The following is an 18,373-nucleotide window of genomic DNA, read 5'->3' as shown; positions in this document are numbered from 1 at the left end:
TTGGGATAAAAGTTGTCAGTATAGTCTTAAGGTATACTTAACAAAAGTCACCTTTATAATATTTAATAGAGAAAAGTTTATGAATGTAAAAAATATTTTTAGAAACTTCTTTTTTTATGGGAAAAGAAAAAAATAATTGTTATTTTTTTTACTGCTTTTTATATTTTCAATGAAAGTGATGTTAAAATTTTCCTAAAATGTTTTATTAACAATGGTTCTAAAGTAATGAATTTCTGCCTAACGTTATCAACACTTTATTTAATATACTTATCTCCTCTTTGAGAAATGAGAAGTTTGTCTCTGCTCCTTTTAGTTAAAATATAATGTCAATTATCTCTAGAGCATACTTACCATCATTTATGCTTCTCTTCTTCCTCTTTGTTTGTTTTTTTTTTTTTTTTTTTTAAGTTATGAGACTCCATGCAAGGACTTGGCGTACAGTCTATTACAGTCCTGGACTTTTAATTTCTAATAAAAATTTTATATAAAAAGATAATTATACCTAAAAATAACTCAGGTCAAAGATATCAATTGGTTTTTACTTTTTAGTATAGGTAGGATTTAATATAAATCAGATAAAAAGATAATTGTACCTAAAAATAACTCAGGTCAAAATATCAAATTAGTTTTTGATTTAGATAAGATTTTTTGATGACAAGAAAATTTATTAGTTGAGATATAACTAAAACACATAAGCTTGTCAACTTATGGAAACACATTAATCTATATAACTCTCACATCTAACCCACCTTTCCCACCAAATATCTACTGGCCCCAGATTCAAGTGCCAGATATGTGGGCAACGGGACATGCAAAAAGTTTCCATGAAATAATGTGGATTGACTGTTATTTGGTTGGTTGGAAAGTGCATGATAGACCGTTATTTCAGCTACATGATCTGCCTAACAACCTTGATAACTTTGTCTATTTATAGACCAATGAAATGCACCACCCAAATTTAGAAATCTTTGCTTTGAAACATCAAAATCTCCTTCCTCAGACATAAAATCTCACAAACAAAAAAGGTCATGATCTCGGTTCGGTTCATCCCTCCAAGGTCATGATCTTTCATCTCACCAACCTGTAGGCACTTGATTTCATTTCATTTTAGACCCATTTCAATTTCAACAATATAGATTAAAAAAGAAAGAAAGAAAGAAAAGATAAACATTATTGTCAGTATAATTTCATTTCTGTGTGTTTGGATCCAATGGCGAAGCGGTCATTTACACGTTTTGTCGAACAAGAGCTGGGAAAATTCCCACACTTCGTGGTCTGTGCTGTGCTCGAATGGGTGTTAATAGTTCTGCTATTCATTTATGGATTTCTTGTATTTGTTGCAAATGAATTCGCCAAGCACTTTGAATTGCCAATGCCTTGCTTGCTTTGCACGAGAATCGATCATCTGCTTGTGAATAGAAAACCTGATTCATACTACAACGATTCAATATGTGAAGGTCACAAGAAGGAGCTTTCATATTTGGCATATTGCCACGACCACAACAGACTGTCTGATATAAGAAAGATGTGTGAAGGGTGCCTTTTTTCATTTGCAACTGGGCAGCAATCTGATCGCGATACGTATAAGTCTCTAGTTGGGATTTTGCATAAGGATCTTGAGGGCTTTGTTGAGGATATTAACCCAATTCATCTCAATTTGCCTGCAGTAAAGGAGGATGATACTTTGGAGGTTGAGAAGAATAGCATTAATCGTTGCTCTTGTTGTGGTGAGCCATTGAAGGAGAAATCATCGTATTCAAAAGGAAAAGGTGCTGGTGCATATTCACAAGCTCCTGCTCCTTCACCTCGAGCATCGTTTGTGACATTGAGAAATGAGGAATCTCGCAATTTGGATTTGCCTCACATCCGATACAAAGAACTCAAATTTATGTCTGGCAATGACTCAGCTTCGGAGGATGAGGATGGCCTTAGTGCAACTAATTCTGATATTCTATGTGAGTTTGGATCTAAATGTTTGTTATTTTTCTTAATGAACTCATAAACTGATTTCTAAAAACAGAACTCTTCATGCTTTGGAGTAATTTTTAGTCTGCGAGAAATTTTAGGTAATTAGATATAACCCAGAACAATATGCCAGTTATAGTTCAATCATTTAGGAATTGTTTACTGATATTGTAATTATTCTCAGTTGCTTTTGATTTGCTTTGGCTCGATTATACTCCTTTTTTCTTTACTGTCTGCAATGCTTCTTGCATTGCTTGAAAGTCTTGTATCTCTAGTCTGTCATCTGTACTTTCTTGCTTTGCCTTTGAAGTTTTCATTATTTTCCCCCTAAAATAAAAAATCCAAAATTTTTTTGTATCCATCTCATTGATTTAGTGTCTGGATTTTGTAGTTCCAGTTAGGGAAGATGTCAAAGCTGCTACGGTGCCATTATTGACAGAAACTGTGGATTTGAATGATGATGCCTCAAAGACTCCTAACTTTGATAGAGGGAACAAGTTTTTTGGGATCTCGCTAACAGATTCACCTATTAATAGTCCTAGGTGGGCTCCTAAGATTACAAGGAAATCGTCACTTTCAAAATTAGCATTTGCTTCGGAGTCTGTTGAGGGGAAACTGCCAAATGAAGCTGAAAGTGATTCCATTTTGCATTATTTGACGAAACAGGTTCACTTGGATCGCAAATCACTGGTGGCTTTGTACATGGAACTGGATGAAGAAAGAAATGCTTCAGCTGTTGCAGCTAACAATGCAATGGCCATGATTACCCGGTTACAAGCAGAAAAGGCAGCTGTTCAGATGGAAGCCTTGCAGTATCAGAGAATGATGGAGGAGCAGGCAGAGTATGAAGAAGAAGCCCTAGGATTAACAAATGAGTTGCTTACCAAGAGAGAGGAAGAGATCAGGATTTTAGAGGCCGAACTTGAGGCATATAGACAAAAATATGGATGTTTAAGTGAAGATGATTTCAGGCGAAGTGAAATTGAGGCTGCTGAGGATTACCGAGAGGATACATCTTACTCACCTGATGGTGCAAAATCTGAAAGTGACAGCTTTAATGTTGGTGTCAATGAAGGGGATATTAATGGAGAAAATAGGCACAATAATTATCTAGCCTTGTCAACTCAGGAGGCAAATGGAGGGGGTACCCTAAATGCAGTATTGAAAGATTTTAAAGCGGAGAGAACCAATTCTCTGGGACGGTTAAAAAAACCAGACAGGATAAAGCACTTGTCATCAGAAAGAATTCATTTGTCACAGTCTGGCAGTGATGGAATTGAGCATACAAATGATAAGACAGGTAACATACAGAAAAATCGATATACATACAATATGAGCATGTTATAAGCGTATTGATGATTGGATAGGTAGCATTCAAAAATCCATATACATGCAACAAGGGTATGTCTGTAATAATATTTTGCATTTACAATTTCACCATCAGATGATCAGTTAGTCTTTCTGATTTTGCAGGAAAGCAAAGGAAATCTACCCTAACAAGAGAATTATCTCTTCTTAGTAACAGGGTGAAGGCCCTTAAAGCGGATGGTGGATTCATAGAGAATGCTGCTCAGAAACTTGGAAAAGAGAGTGAAGGAACAAAACTTTTGACAGAGATTTATCAAAATCTGCGGAAGCTTCGTCAGATTGTGATAATGCCCCCTGAGGAGAATGATGCATGATTGTCATCGTAATCTTTTTTATGGTAAATGCAATTTAATCCTAATTAATTGTGCTTAGTTGACATGATATGTGTGATGGGTCAAGATTCTATAGCTATCCTACTAAGAAGTAAAACAAAATAATGAATGCAGATAGGATGGCCAGTCTCTTTATTCAGAGTTGATTAATAGGACTAATAGTAGGGTTTGGGAATCGAAAATCGATCCTAACATTTTTTAAACTTGTGTAGTTTTGCTAATGGCTAAAAAGTAGTAGGAAGCCTGGTGCTGGCCCCTATTACTACTACCGATTGTACATGTAGTTTTGCTAATGGCTAAAAAGTATTTTTCTTTTTCCTCATATTTATGCGACAAATCTGAATCAATTTGGGTATTTATTGAAGGCCTTGTTTCCATTACATGTGAATACAATATATATTTCTCATTACTAGGTGAGCATATTGAACTAGCCAACTCTGTCATCATGGATGGTTAGAAGCACTTGTCAGTGTAAAGTATTGTTTGAAGTACATCAAATTATTGACTACACAACTGTATCCACAATAATTTGATTAGTTGATTGGCCTCCTCCTGATACCATCCAATACACAGTCGCCATAACACAATGGACATGTCACCATGTTAAAAAGTGCCCGCCACATTGCATGGTGGTGAATATGGCTTCAAGGTACTGAGTGGTACCTGGAGAAATCCAGATCCTAGGATGAATTTCTTTTATAACAGAGATTGGAAATTTTTTTAGCCTTTTAGGTTCGTGTCAGTCCTCACAAGATTGAATTACTGAAGGTTGAAGATATTTGGTTAAACTTTTCAGTGGCTCCATGGTCATAGAAGTTCTTTCCTGAGCATGAGTTTATGGTGTTAACCAAGGCATAACATGGGATTTGCAGAAACGAAATCCCCTTCTACCATATGAAGCACTACAATTATCTCTAATTTTCATGCATCGTCTAATATCTGAAGATTAACAGAGTAAAGCTTGTGTCAGCTATGTAGTTAATCAGCCATAAACGTCAAAAGTTGTACAGAAGGATACTAACCTCACAAAATGATGATACAAGAAAGTACTTACTAACCATACCAAATGCATGTATTACTAAGATTCAGGATATGGCTCCTTGTAGTTTCACCCGCGATGGTGTGTATGCTCTCAAAAATGTGTTTGCACTTTCCCCATACATACTGAACTAGCAGTTCTTAAACCAGATTAGTCAATTTATAAATTTTTAAAAGATTGTCTTTTTGGTTGCAGTTTCCTTTTTTCTTAGGATGTATATACTTTCCTTGCATGCTGGAAAGGTATTTTTATTTTAGCTTTGAGGCCTCAAGAAGCTCTTGGTCTTGCTACTTTATTCTCTTGGGGTAAGTAGTGCTTTCAAAAAAGATAAATGGAATCGTACATAAACGGATTTTCTGTCAGAATTCATGGGCTTGAAGTCTCAGTTAAATTGATTAGTACAGATCCTCGATGTTAAGCTGTAACTTGCTGAAGAACCATAAATACTTGATTGCATTATATCATTTAATCTGTGCCACGCTTCTTACTACTAAAACAGCCAATAATATTTGTCACTTTTATTGCATCATCTGGAATTTCATCAGTAGTTTGATGTTGTGTTATTGCGTTGTCTTTGGCATTTAACTCTGGGATGAAACAACACAAAATTTACTTAACAAAATAGGAACACCACTCAATTATTTAAATCATACTGCAGTCTTCTCTATTCAGTTGTGGCTATTGGTTCATGTCCTCAGCAAATCTTTATCTGAGAACTGCTTCAGTTTGGCCTGATCTTAAGAAAAGGGAGATCAGGCTTTGGAAGTTTAAATTGAAGTGATTTTAGTATGTATCTATTTAAATATCCATCTATATACCTATTTAAGCACAAATAATTCCTTTCTGTCATTCTTAGCGCTTCAATCTATTCTATTGCATTTGTAAGAACGTCTTAAACAGAGCAAAGAGTATCACATTTCTATAATCTTTCAAAAAATTTGAAAAAAAATTAAGGTGGTATTTAAGCACTTAAGAAACTAAACAATTTAAAAGTGAAGAGAAGACAGATTAAATGAAAAAAAATCAGTAATCAGCATAAGTGTTGATACAATTTAAACAGCATCATTCCATGAAACCTGAAAGTATCTCATGCAATTTGGTAATTCCAAGTGTGCCTCTTATTTTCATTTAGGTGCTGCAATCCAGGTAATGAAATTAAATAGAATAGTATTAATTCTGATTAAATGTTACAAGTTCTAGTTTGTTTGCTGTTTTGGTTTTATGTAATGCCTGTTTTGGTTACCATTATATTGTCCAGTTTTACTTTATTAAGGGGAAATAAGAAAGGAAGAAATTTTTTTTGACTAAATGTTGTGCAGGTGAAAGCATTGACATTGCACTGTCATTGGTGTCACCAGCAATTTTTCACCTGAATGCAATCTACAGCTTTGATCTAGTGGGAATCAACTTGATTGGGTTGGCAGAAAATGGTTGCCGTGCTTTAAGGTTATATATCATGCACCACCTGGAAATCAAATGATGAAACTATAATCAGCTGTAAATTATGTTGACTAATCCAATTAGGAGAGACAAAGATCTTCATAGCTGATGAGTGAATCCCAAAATGATGAGAGCTTGAGCGCTTTCTGAACCTACATAAAATTTGAATCGCTCAAATTATAATTGTTTCTTCCATCAGAGTTGTTGCTTCATGTAAGGATCCAAATCTTTTGGTTTAGGGTAAATGTTTTCATTAGGAACGGGACTAATGCTTAATGTTATCTTGCAACATCGTTATGGACTATTAATGCTTTTGAACATTTTGCTCATCGATGGTGCATGTACATCCATAATTTTTGCAAAAATATAGGAGGTTAGAACCAGCCCTAGAAGACGCTTGATAAATGAAATGAAGCCATACATGATTTTCAGTCTGTAAGAGGGATTATCCCTTACTAACGAAGGAGTATGTCTGGCTTCATTTCTGGTGTATCACTATCAAGCCTCTTCAATAGCTGCTCTTCTTCTCTGCTTGTTCCCTTTTGCCTTGTTTTGCCGCTTATTATCTCTGGTTTGAACATTTTTTAAAACGATTATATATTGGTAAATTTCACTAAATCCTTCTATTTTTTTGCTCTTTTTGTAAGCCATTTTTAACATCTGGGAATATATGGTCTTGCTTTTTCTTGTGATAGATCATTTATCATTATTGTTTACATTTCCAAACCAAGACTATCAAATAGCAGCTTGGGTTATAAATCAACTCGAACTTATGAAACTTTCATACATGTTTTGAACTTCTAATTACAATTATAAACTGCAAATTAGAGCAGGGGCATGTTAGATTGGCTACAAAGGGAAAAAGTGTCCTCACAATGGGACACACTTCATAAATGTTTCCTTGCAAATTTGTCAATCTTGTACTTGGAAAGAATGTTATTTCAAAGAAAAAATGTTCATTAACTTAAAATGAATAAAGGACACATTTCATGCATTTTAATTCAACGGGAAAAATAGCAGAAAAATAGCTTCTAAGAATACATATCACAAGAATGCCTCATGAACTGCGAAATTATCATCTGGTTCCCTTCGACATGAATGATATGAAGCTTCTATCCAACCTGGATTAACCAAGAACTTCTTTTTCTGCTCTGCCCACTTAGTCTCCTTTGTTTCCATGTCCACTATCACCATATGTGTTACTGCTGTACCAAGTTCCAAGCTGCACATTGCTCCTAACTCCTTTGCCATAATCCAGAAAGGCACTTCCTCCGGTGGATTCCCCATAAACCAACTTGTGCTGAAAAATAAAACACACCCAGCTAGCACCTTAAGTCGAATCATTTTAAGTATTAACCTCGCATCTCCATGAGCAAGATTAACTTCAAGCTCTGGATGAAAAAACTGTCTGTGAACTCTTTGAAGACCTTCAAGAATTCTGGCGAGCATCCCATTAGTCTCACTTTCATCAATCTTCCTCTCTGCAAAAGACTTATAGTTGTCATCCTTTTCACTCTTTGAAGAGAAGTACCGATATGCATGAATGTTTATCAGATTTTCTTGATGCTTTGGCCACATGTCTCTGTTGTCATCAACTATAAGAACCATATTTTCATGCCCCATCACCTCATCAAGGCTCTTTTTCTCACAACCAGGTCTTTCATCATCCCTCGTGATTATCCTAGAAGCAAAGTAATCCCCATCTGGGTCTAGCAAACGAGCAACCCTCAGGGCATAGATTCGGTTTGCTTTAGTGTAAATGTACATCTCAAACATGTCATTAGCCGCTTTCAGAAACTGCTTAACAAAGGGTCTCAGTTTCACCAACAGTGGGAACTTTTTGTCTTCGTACGCAAAGAGTGTACCTTTGCCACCACCTTGTTCAACAACTTCAGCCTCCTCAAGCAAATATTTCTCTTCCGAACTTAACTTTTCAATTGCTGTTGACTCCATCAATGTGAGGTCCAAATCAAGAACCAGAATAGGCTTTTTATTACGAAGCAAATGATGGGTTTTCCAGTCACGTTCCAATTTGATAACATCGTTACGATATTCATTAAGTTTGCGTCTTTTGATGTTTTGTTGGTGTGAATCAGAATCAGAATCAGTTCCCAAGTGTTCGCGGACAAGACCGTTTTCGGGCTTAGAAGGTACACGTAGACGTAGTCGAAGCTTCATCCTTAGTTTGCTCTTACACTCAGAGAGATCGATGCTCGGCTAGCAAGTCAAGAATGGGGTTGTTGAAGTGAGAGAGAGAGAGAGAGAGAGAGAGAGAGAGAGAGAGAGAGAGATTTTGAAAGGAAACTAGGAAAAAGTAAAGAGTGGGAAAAGTGTCATGGATTCTTGAGAGCCAAGCTTATCAAAGCAAAGCAACGGGTATTATATATATTGAAATTTTTTTTTTAAGTCGGTGTGGCGTTCAATTACCGAGTCCTAGTAGTAATAGGACTTGTATTGCCACTATCATATTATGCAAATCTAAGAATACAAACACAGGAGAGTTAAATAAATACATGGTAAGTTATAATTTGAGAGACATAAAAAATTATGCTTTTGTGTGAGTAAGTGTATGTATGTATATATATATATATATATATATATATAGAGAGAGAGAGAGAGAGAGAGAGAGAGAGAGAGAGAGAGAGAGAGAGAGAGAGAGAGAGAGAGAGAGAGAGAGAGAGAGAGACTTTTTTTCTCAATCAATTCCACAACTTTGGTTATTGTTTTGAGTTGAGGTGCCACAAATTCATAGTATTTAGGATAATTTTGATCTTGCCTCTTAAATATTTTTAAAATTAAATACATACCCCTAATATTACATGTCACTTGGATTTAAGTCATTTTGTCAATTGGAAAGTTAAAATTTTGTTAGGTAAAAAGTTTGATGCTTTTTCCATTCATCAAAGAATTGATACTGAACTTAATATCATAAATTTACAAATTTCTTATTCCTTTATAAATAAATAAATAAAAATCCTCAATTGGTCTCCAAATTCAAATTATATCATAAGAAAAACTAAAATTGTGTATTCACTAAAAAATTAAAATACTAAAATTAGCTAAGGAGGGAAAAAAGAACATAAATAAAGATAATACCACAAATCATTGAATTAAATAATAAAAATAAAAATATTACATTTTATCATATATATTTTTAATAAATTTGAATTTAAAATAGGTACTCTTATCCCAAACCCTTTTTTTTTTTTCTCTCATTCTTAAGTAAGTGCATTGAAATAGATTAAAGTGAACTGAATAGATTAAAATGGACTATAGACCAAATGGACCAAAGTGGATTGACTTACACCAAAATGAAACGAATAGACCAAATTAGTTTGAAATGGACCCAAGTGGATCAAATCATAGGCCACATCACTTTTTTTTTTAATTTTTTTATTGATCTGTTCCTCTAATTTTTTTTATTTTATATATTAATTAATTGACTTTATACATTCATCTTGGACGGTTTTTTTTCCTAATGATATTGTGAGGCCCAATAATTTATGGGCCAGGCCCACTTACTCATGGGGAGTCCGAAGGCCCAAGCCAAAGAAGACTATGGCCCAAGCTCAATAATATAAAGCACAAAATGGCCCGGAGATGCAGCCGAGGACAGTACAGTCCTCGGCTGACCCAAAGTTCCACCGAGAAGAGGGGCAAAAACGGTATAGGAACAAACCTGGAAGAGAATCTAAAATATCTAGGAAAGGCTGCCCTTACTACCCTTCCCATACAATACTCTGCACCTAACAGAGCCGTATTCTTCGGCTTTATCAACCACCCCCAACGACTTTGGGTTTGGACTGACGGGATAAGTATCAGTCTTGGAAAGGTCGACCCTACACGTGGACGAAGGAAAGCGAACGCAGGCTAGTATAAAAGAAAAAGTAAGTAATCTAGAAAGGGGGCTGGGAAAAATGGCCAAAAGTGAGGGTCTCCCAACCCACCTCCAGGAGAAAGACTCCAGGGGTGAAAACACCTTAAACATGTATGAACACCACAAAAAAACCCACCGCCGGGTAACCAAGGCTTAGCCTTTCAAACCCACTCTCTACAAATGATATTGTCTGGGCCTTTTTACGTGCGAACCCAACACTGTTGTGGTTCGTTGCAAATCGTGTCCTTACAATTGGCGCCGTCTGTGGGAAGGCTTGTGTGTTGGCATAGGCAGTGGGTCGAGAGAGTCCCTTTGCCATTTCTAACTGTTGATTATAGGGTTCTTGTGTAAAGTTCCACTAGGGGCTATGGTTCTTGGCTAGGGGCTACGCTTGCTAGCGTTGATCACTTAGATGGCTTTAGGGGCTTGGCCGAGGATCTAATTCCCTTAAAGCCAAGCTCCCATGCCGAAAACTAGGTTTTGGACAGAACCAAGGCATTGCGAGGTCCTCAGACTCAAGCCTATGGGGAAACCAACTACTTGGACGACTAAACTAGGTTTTGGACAGAACTAAGACATTGCGAGGTCCTCGGACTCAAGCCTATGGGGAAACCAACTACTTGGATGACAAAATTGGGTTTTGGACAGAACCAAGGCATTGCGAGGTCCTCGGACTCAAGCCTATGGGGAAACCAACTACTTGGATGACAAAACTGGGTTTTGGACAGAACCAAGGCATTGCATGGTCCTCGGACTCAAGCCTACGAGGAAACCAACTACTTGGATGGGGAAAGTTCTCGGCTCAAATACTGAAAAAGGTTAAGGCCCATAAGAGTGTTAGGAAGATGGCGAAACGCCCCACTATTCAGTAGCCTAAGGGGGCTGTTCATTTTGCAGGTGATATGTCTTCGGATGGTTACTTCCTACACCGCATTGAGCACCCAATTCTCATCTCGGCTAGTTTTGGGTTAAGTATCGTTCTTCGCAGGTCGGCATTGTTGTGCCAAACAATTCTATTAAGGTTATGTGGACATCTTTTTCTTAGCAAGTATTGTTGCCCTAGTTGTCATTGATTCAAATGCTATATTATTGTGCCGAACAGCACTTGCAAATTCGTAAAAACGCCCTTCTCTTTGATAAGGGGTTAAGGACCCAAGTATTGTACTCTAAGGTCGGCGGTATTGTACCCGGCCGATTCGGTAAGCTCATCATAATGTCCTTTCTTTTCCAGCCTAAAGGGAGTTTCAGCCCTAAGTATCATTTTGTTCGATTCAATATTATTGAGCAGGACTATTTTTATAAACACAGGGCAAGATCTTTTTATTAACCGGAACTTCGGTCCTAGACGTCGGTCACAGTTTAAAAACAAAAAGAATTTACAAGATTGTATGTCTATGCATTGCGTTATCATTTCGGAAACATAGAGATAGAGCATGCGAAGTAAAATGATAACAATTTTTATTAATATAAAGATGTATTACAACGTACAAAGAGGGGCTTAAACAAGCCTATACAAAAGGTGAACTGCCGAAACAGTAAAAAAAAAAAAAAAACATTAGCAATACAGATAAGTAAACGGTCAGGTGTCTTTTAAACTCGTCTCCGAAGTCCCTCCAAACTCTGCCTCAGTATCGCCCATATTGAGAGAAGGACCTTCTTTAGAAAAAGATGGAGGAGATGAATGAGGAAGATGGAGGAGATGAATGAAAAGAAGGAGGAGAAGAAGAGGGAAGAGATGAAAAGAAAGAAAAATGAGCAAAAGAGGGAGAAGGAAAAGCACCAGGATGGATCTGGTGGTGGAAAGAAGAAGAAAGAGAGGCAAAGGGAGGCACCAGTGAACGAAGAGAGAAAGAAGCAGGGGCACTTAGTCCCTGCCCCAGTCCTGACTTCTAACACACTGGTGCCATGTTAGATATGCTCATGAGAGAGCGGGTGGTGCTGATAATGGGTGTCCTTGACTCAGTCACGCCGAAAGTGAGACGTGACGAGTCCCTGCTTCGGATTTTGGCTGAAAGGAAGGTGAGACAAATCTTGAGTCTCCACTATCCTTGCCCTGACCGAGTCATTTCGAGCTTTATTAGAACATGGTGTTTTTGGGAGGGGAATGGCTTCTTCATTGCTTATTACTATGGTGAACGTATTACAGGTTAAGGTATAACCAGAGGGTAAAAGTAAACTCTGGGAGGAATCTAAGGGATTCAGGTATGAGAGAAACAACTCTTGTCTTTTCTCTTTATATGAGGGACGAAGAGGAGGGTACTTAATGTGTTCAGATCTCCAAGGAAATCTGCAAACAAGAATATGCCCGTTCCGCTCCCCCACACCATTAGTAACCATTAAATCTGAGAGGTCTCGTGAAGGGAAACTATTAAAGACACGCTTTGGATAACCAAACGGCATGAGCGTATCGTGAATAAATTAAGAGGAACATCTCGTAGACCGATACATCTCCTGGGCAGGTGGAGAATTGCCAACGTCAGTGAAAGGCTGAATTAAATGAGCCATAATAAAGGCTCGGTATTACCAAAACCCCCCTCTCCAACCAAGAGGTCGGACAGCAGGGTTTTGAGGGGCTGTTGTGAGGTCCAATAATTTATGGGCCGGGCCCACTTACTCATGGGGAGTCCGAAGGCCCAAGCCAAAGAAGACTATGGCCCAAACTCAATAATATAAAGCACAAAATGGCCCGGAGATGCAGCCGAGGACAGTACAGTCCTCGGCTGACCCAAAGTTCCATCGAGAAGAAGGGCGAAAACGGTATAGGAACAAACCTGGAAGAGAATCTAAAATATCTAGGAAAGGCTGCCCTTACTAGCCTTCCCATACAATACTCTGCACCTAACAGAGCCGTATTCTTCGGCTTTATCAACCACCCCCAACGACTTTGGGTTTGGACTGACGGGACAAGTATCAGTCTTGGAAAGGTCGACCCTACACGTGGACGAAGGAAAGCGAACGCAGTCTAGTATAAAAGAAAAAGTAAGTAATCTGGAAAGGGGGCTGGGAAAAATGGCCAAAAGTGAGGGCCTCCCAACCCACCTCCAGGAGAAAGACTCTAGGGGTGAAAACACCTTAAACATGTATGAACACCACAAAAAAACCCACCGCCGGGTAACCAAAGTCTAGCCTTTCAAACCCACTCTCTACAAATGATATTGTCTGGGCCTTTTTACGTGCGAACCCAACACTGTTGTGGTTCGTTGCAAATCGTGTCCTTACAGATATCTTAGATGATTTTTACTTTACATGTACTTTGCCTTTAATAATTCATCTACTTTAATTTAGAAACACTTTTCTATTTCTTCATTACTCTTAATTCAATTCATTGCTTTTAATATATTTTTTTTAATATTATTAAAAATTAAAGGAACAAATTAGAGGTTGATGCAGAGTGATTTTAGTTGAATTTAGCCAAACTTTTGTTGAAATGACGTCCATTGCCTCTGAACTCGTGTCTATGTGAGTTGAGTTACTAATGCAATGTATTCATAAAATTTAAAGCATTTTGATCTAAAAATAAATAAAAATAAAAAGAAAAATTCTAAAGCATTTTGTGGATGACTACTTGGAAAATTAAATCTTTTGGTTTATAATGGATAGGTGTTCTTTAAGGAATTGTAAATAATGCTTAATTTTATCTTGCAACATCATTGCGGAGGAAAGAACCAGCTCTAGAAGAGGCTTGACAATTGAAATGAAGCAATGCATGATCTTCAGTCTGTAAGAGGATTATCCCTTACAAACAAAGGAATATGTTTGGCTTCATCTCTGGTGTATCCCTCTATCAAGCCTCTTCAACAGCTATTCCTCTCCTCTACTTTGTTCCCTTCTGCTTTGTTTTGGCGCTTATTAGCCTTTGGTTAGAACATAATTTAAAATAATTACGTAAATTTCACTAAATCCTTTTCTCATTTTTGCTATTTCTGTTAGCCAGTTTTAACCTTCGGCTGCTTCTTTTTTTTCTTTTTCTTTTTTTTTGTGGGGGGGGGGGGGGGGGGGGGGGGAGGAGATAGACCATTATAGTTTTTGACATTTACTGAACCAAGACCATTATAATTTATATATCAACTAGAATTTATGAAATTTTATTCATTTTAAATTCTTATTTACAAATTTAAATTGCAAAATTAGAGAACGTGTGCAATATTGCAAAATTAGAGCAGTCTTGGTGATAAAGCATGGAATGTTAAGATTGGCTAGAAAGAGGAAAATTGTCCTCTCAATGGGACATACTTTCATACATGTTTCCTTTCAAATCTGTCAATTATTTACATAGCAAGAATGTCATATCACAGACAAAAAACAATGGTCCCTAAAATTAATGAATGTATTTTAATTCAAAATTAAGGAACAAAAACATAGTTTTTATATTAACAAAAAATAGCAACAACTAGAATAAGTCTTTAAAGAATTCAAATCAGAATGCATCAACTGGGAAATTGCCTTCTGGTTCCCTTTGAAATGAATGATAAGCTGCTCGTATCCAAGTTGGGTGAACCAAGAACTTCTTTTTCTGCTCTGCCCACTGAGCCTCCTCTGTTTCAATGTCCACTGTCACTACATGTGTCACTGCTGGACCGAGTTCCACAGTGCACATTGCTCCTAACTCCTCTGCCATGCCCCAGATATGTGATTCCTCCGGTGGCCCCGAAATCAATTCACCGAAAAATAAAACACACCCACCTAGCACCTTAAGTCGAATCAGTTTGAGTGCTAACCTTGCATCTCTATGAGCAAGATCAACTTCAAGCTTTGGATGAAAAAACAGTTCGTGAATTCTTTGAAGAACATCAAGAATTCTCGCAAGCGGCCCATTAGTCTCACTTTCATCAATCTTCTTCTCTGCCAGAGACTTATATCTGTCATCCCTTGCTCTCCAATAACTTGAAGCAAAATACTCATATTTCTGAATGTTTATCAAATTTGCTTGATGCTTAGGCCACATGTTTCTGTTATCATCAACTATGAGAACCACATTTTCGTGCCCCAACACCTCATCAAGGCACTTTTTATCACAACCAGGCCTTTCATCCCTTGTGATTATTCTAGAAAGAAAGTAATCCCCATCTGGGTCTAGCAAATGAGCAACCTTCAAGGCATAGACTCGGCAAGCCCGAGTGTATATGTACATCTCAAACATGTTATTAGCCACTTTCAGAAACTCCCTAACAAAGGGTCTCAGTTTCACCAACAATAGGGGTTCCACTTCAAACTTAAAGAGACTACCTTTGCCACCAGATCTTGATGTGCAATCTTGACCAAGCAAATAATTCTCTTCGGAAGTTAACTTTTTGATTGCTCTCGCCTCGAGTAAAGTCTGGTCCAAATCTAGAACAAGAATAAGCTTTTTCTTACGCAACAAATCATTGGTTTTCCAGTCACGCAACAGAGCAACTTGATCAACAACATCATCATCATCCAAGAACGGTTGCTCTATGTGATTGGGATGCCCAAGTTTACATCTTTTGAAGTTTTCACCACAGAATGTGGCACTGAGACACGAGACAAGACCCTCATCGGCCTTAGAAGATGAACGTAGTCGACGCTTCATCCTTAATTGCTCAGAGTGTGAGAGACAGAGAGATCAATACTGGGGTTGCAAATCAAGAACTGGGTTCTTTTTGAAGAGAACGTTGTTTGTTTAGGAGGAAAGTTTTGGCTTTTTTCTTTAAACCAAGAGTTGGGGTTTCAGAGGAATTCTTGAAGAAGATTAATGGGTTTGATTTGAGATTTAGAGGATAAAAAGTTGGCGGAGAGCAAATATAGTAAGGAAATTCAAAGTACTCCGAATGAAAAGTGGATTCTTGCGAGCCAAGCAAGCTGATCAAAAACCAAACGGCTTGACGGCTTGCGCAATCAATATATGACATGTGGAATATCAAATAAATTTTACCCTGTCGCCGACTTTGCCCAATTTGTGGCAAATAAAAAGTTAAAAAAAAAAAACCAGATTAGCAATGAATTACTTGAGTTTCTTGAGGGGAAAAAAAAAGTTTTAGGAAAATGAATGACATATTAAGAGCTTAGATATATTAATTAAGTCTCTTGTTAGTTGTTATCAAATAAAAATGTGATTCAAATTCTACCCACATAAAATAAAATAAACTAACTAATAAATAAACTACACACTCAGTTAAGGCAGGCTAGATTCAATTCAAAACCTAAGACCACATATTTGAGTGAGATTTTATATATTATATTTTAAATATCAATTAAATAATATTATTTAATTATTAATTAAAATTTTGTATTGAGGTATTGCTAAAAACATTTTTTTTTTCAATTAATAATAGTTAATTCGCTTAATATTTTTGTGACATAATCGATTTTAAGTAATATTTTGTCAATTTTAATATTGAAAAACTTATTTCTTCAAAAATATTGTAACTGCATGTTTTTGAAAAAAGAAAATATTATCTTGCACTTGTTTACATCAACTATTTTATATCAATATCTATAATTGATACAAAATATTCATATTTAAAAAATGACTACATTTTAAAACATGAAAGTGGATATAAAAAACACACTATAAGAATACCATTGCCTTAGAATTTATGTACTTCTATTGTAGGGGTGCTAGGAGACAGTTGATGATGTCAAGGAAAGTAGAAAAAGAAAGACAAAGATCATCATAGCTAGTAAGTGAATCCCAAAATGTGGAGAATTAGAGCACTTTGCGAACCCTCAATCAGATTTTAGTAGTTCAAATAATAACTGTTTGTACCATAAGACTTAGGGCTTCATGTAAGGATCCAAATCTTTTGTTTTATAATGGATAAGTTTTTTGACTTTTTAGTGAGAAAGAAGACTAATGCTTAGGCTCGTTTGTTTGGGGCAATTTTAGGATATTTGACTAAAGGAGAAAATGTGAAGAAAAATTGTTGGTGCTAGGTATTTTCGGGCCACCAAACTACAATCTCCAAAAATTATGATCATGACTTTCTTCATGAAGAAAATTGAAAGAGAAAAGGGGGGTAAATGGTTGGGGTGTTTTGGATGAAAATGTCCCCTTGTACAAGGTTCTTTTTTTTTTTTTTTTTTTTTTTTTAATAAAGTTCCCAATTCATACATAATTTTTTAATAAAAATATAATTTTTATTCTCTTTTTTATCTAATAGTTGCATGAAAATAAATTTATACAAACTATATTTACCATTCTCTAATTTTTCTTCTCAATTAAATAAAAAAGTTATCCATCCCTCCACAGTTCCACCCCCAAACAAATACCATGAGGGAAAACTAAAATCTTTTCTATCCCACTTTTCCATTCTCTCCCTATTTTCTATCTTCCCACTTTTCCACCCTCAATCAAACAAAGCCTTAATGTTATCTTGCAACATCATCATGGACTATTAAGGCTTGTGTAATTTTGCTCATCGATAGTGCATTTTCTATCCATTATGCTTGGCAAAGTATAGGAGGAAAGAAACAACTCTAGGGCTTGATAAAAATGAAGCCATACATGATCTTCAATCTGCAAGAGGGATTATCCCTTACCAACAGAGGATTATGTTTGCCTTCACCTCTAATGTATCACTATTAATAAGGGTGTATACAGTTCGGTGCAGTCGATTTTGGAGAGGATTTTTTGCACCACACCTATAAGGTGTGGACCGCACTTCACTTTTGAAAGGTAAAAACCAGTCTACACAAGGTGCAGTTAAATCTGAGCGGCTCGATGTTGTTTGTTTGGTTACATAGTGGTAGAGCCACGGTGGGGAACAGAGATGAGAAGGAGACTGACTGTCTTAGGTATTAGGAATTTCGTGAGAGCTTGAGAGGAAAGTCTTTCTTTGTGAGAGAGTGAGACTGAGAATCAGAGATAAATATTGGGAGTGAAAGTGAGGGCTTGTGTTCTTAAATAATGGAAGGTTAGGTGGGAGCCTAAGATTGAGAATTTGAGAGGGAAAAACTACTATTTGTTCGGAGGGATTAGGGTATGGAAAAAAAATTATGTGGCTGAGTGCAAAAGAGAAGAGAAAAATGGTTGGTGGGAGCCTAAAAATCTGAGATTGAGAGGGAAAAACTACTAACTGTTCGACGGGATTAGGGTTTGGAAGAAATATTATGTGGCTAAGAGAAAGAAGAGAAAAATGGTTAGATGAGAGCCTGAAATTCTGAGATTGAGAGGGAAACACTAATGTTTGTTTGGCGAGATTAGAGTTTGGAAGAAAAAGAAGGTGGTTGATGACTGATGAGTGACTGAGTTCTGAGTCTGAGAAGTGAGAGCAGAAGTCTAAAGAGGAGAAATGAGAGTAGCTGAGTAGGAGACAACTCAAGAGAAAAGACGTGTGTGGCTGAGATTAAAAAAAAAAAAAAAAAAATACCTTGCACAGTGACAGCAGTGAC

The 18,373-nt window shown here is 36.8% G+C and overlaps 2 protein-coding genes across 2 annotated transcripts; one reads left to right on the top strand and one right to left on the bottom strand.

The window, feature by feature from the left end:
- The first annotated feature begins 663 nt into the window (after positions 1–663).
- LOC126702439 (probable myosin-binding protein 5) lies at positions 664–6,473 on the top strand. The gene is made up of 4 exons (XM_050401141.1): positions 664–1,955; positions 2,357–3,265; positions 3,439–3,670; positions 6,024–6,473. Exons 1-3 carry the CDS (start codon positions 1,211–1,213, stop codon positions 3,645–3,647), a joined length of 1,863 nt encoding a protein of 620 aa, XP_050257098.1. The 5' UTR covers positions 664–1,210; the 3' UTR covers positions 3,648–3,670; positions 6,024–6,473.
- Positions 6,474–6,977: 504 nt separating this feature from the next.
- On the bottom strand, positions 6,978–15,731 carry LOC126704211 (uncharacterized). Its single transcript, XM_050403231.1, has 2 exons — positions 14,454–15,731; positions 6,978–8,361 (listed from the first exon to the last, which is right to left on the bottom strand). The coding sequence occupies exons 1-2, from the start codon at positions 15,570–15,572 to the stop codon at positions 7,189–7,191; spliced, it is 2,292 nt and encodes a 763-aa protein (XP_050259188.1). The 5' UTR covers positions 15,573–15,731; the 3' UTR covers positions 6,978–7,188.
- Between the last annotated feature and the right edge of the window lie 2,642 nt (positions 15,732–18,373).

The sequence above is a fragment of the Quercus robur genome, chromosome 10, assembly GCF_932294415.1.
Source record: "Quercus robur chromosome 10, dhQueRobu3.1, whole genome shotgun sequence".
Lineage (NCBI taxonomy): Eukaryota > Viridiplantae > Streptophyta > Magnoliopsida > Fagales > Fagaceae > Quercus > Quercus robur.
Note: the sequence above shows the minus strand (reverse complement) of the source record. Positions and strands in the feature narration are given on the sequence as shown.

What these genes read in the sequence shown, in the direction of transcription:
- LOC126704211 (XM_050403231.1), bottom strand. Translation starts at nt 15,572, where the DNA reads ATGAAGCGTCGACTACGTTCATCTTCTAAGGCCGATGAGGGTCTTGTC. An exon ending in AACCAGAAGGCAATTTCCCA is followed by an intron (nt 8,362 to 14,453) that starts GTTGATGCATTC and finishes TTGACTTGCTAG; the next exon opens with CCGAGCATCGATCTCTCTGA.
- LOC126702439 (XM_050401141.1), top strand. Translation starts at nt 1,211, where the DNA reads ATGGCGAAGCGGTCATTTACACGTTTTGTCGAACAAGAGCTGGGAAAA. An exon ending in AACTAATTCTGATATTCTAT is followed by an intron (nt 1,956 to 2,356) that starts GTGAGTTTGGAT and finishes TGGATTTTGTAG; the next exon opens with TTCCAGTTAGGGAAGATGTC. An exon ending in GCATACAAATGATAAGACAG is followed by an intron (nt 3,266 to 3,438) that starts GTAACATACAGA and finishes CTGATTTTGCAG; the next exon opens with GAAAGCAAAGGAAATCTACC.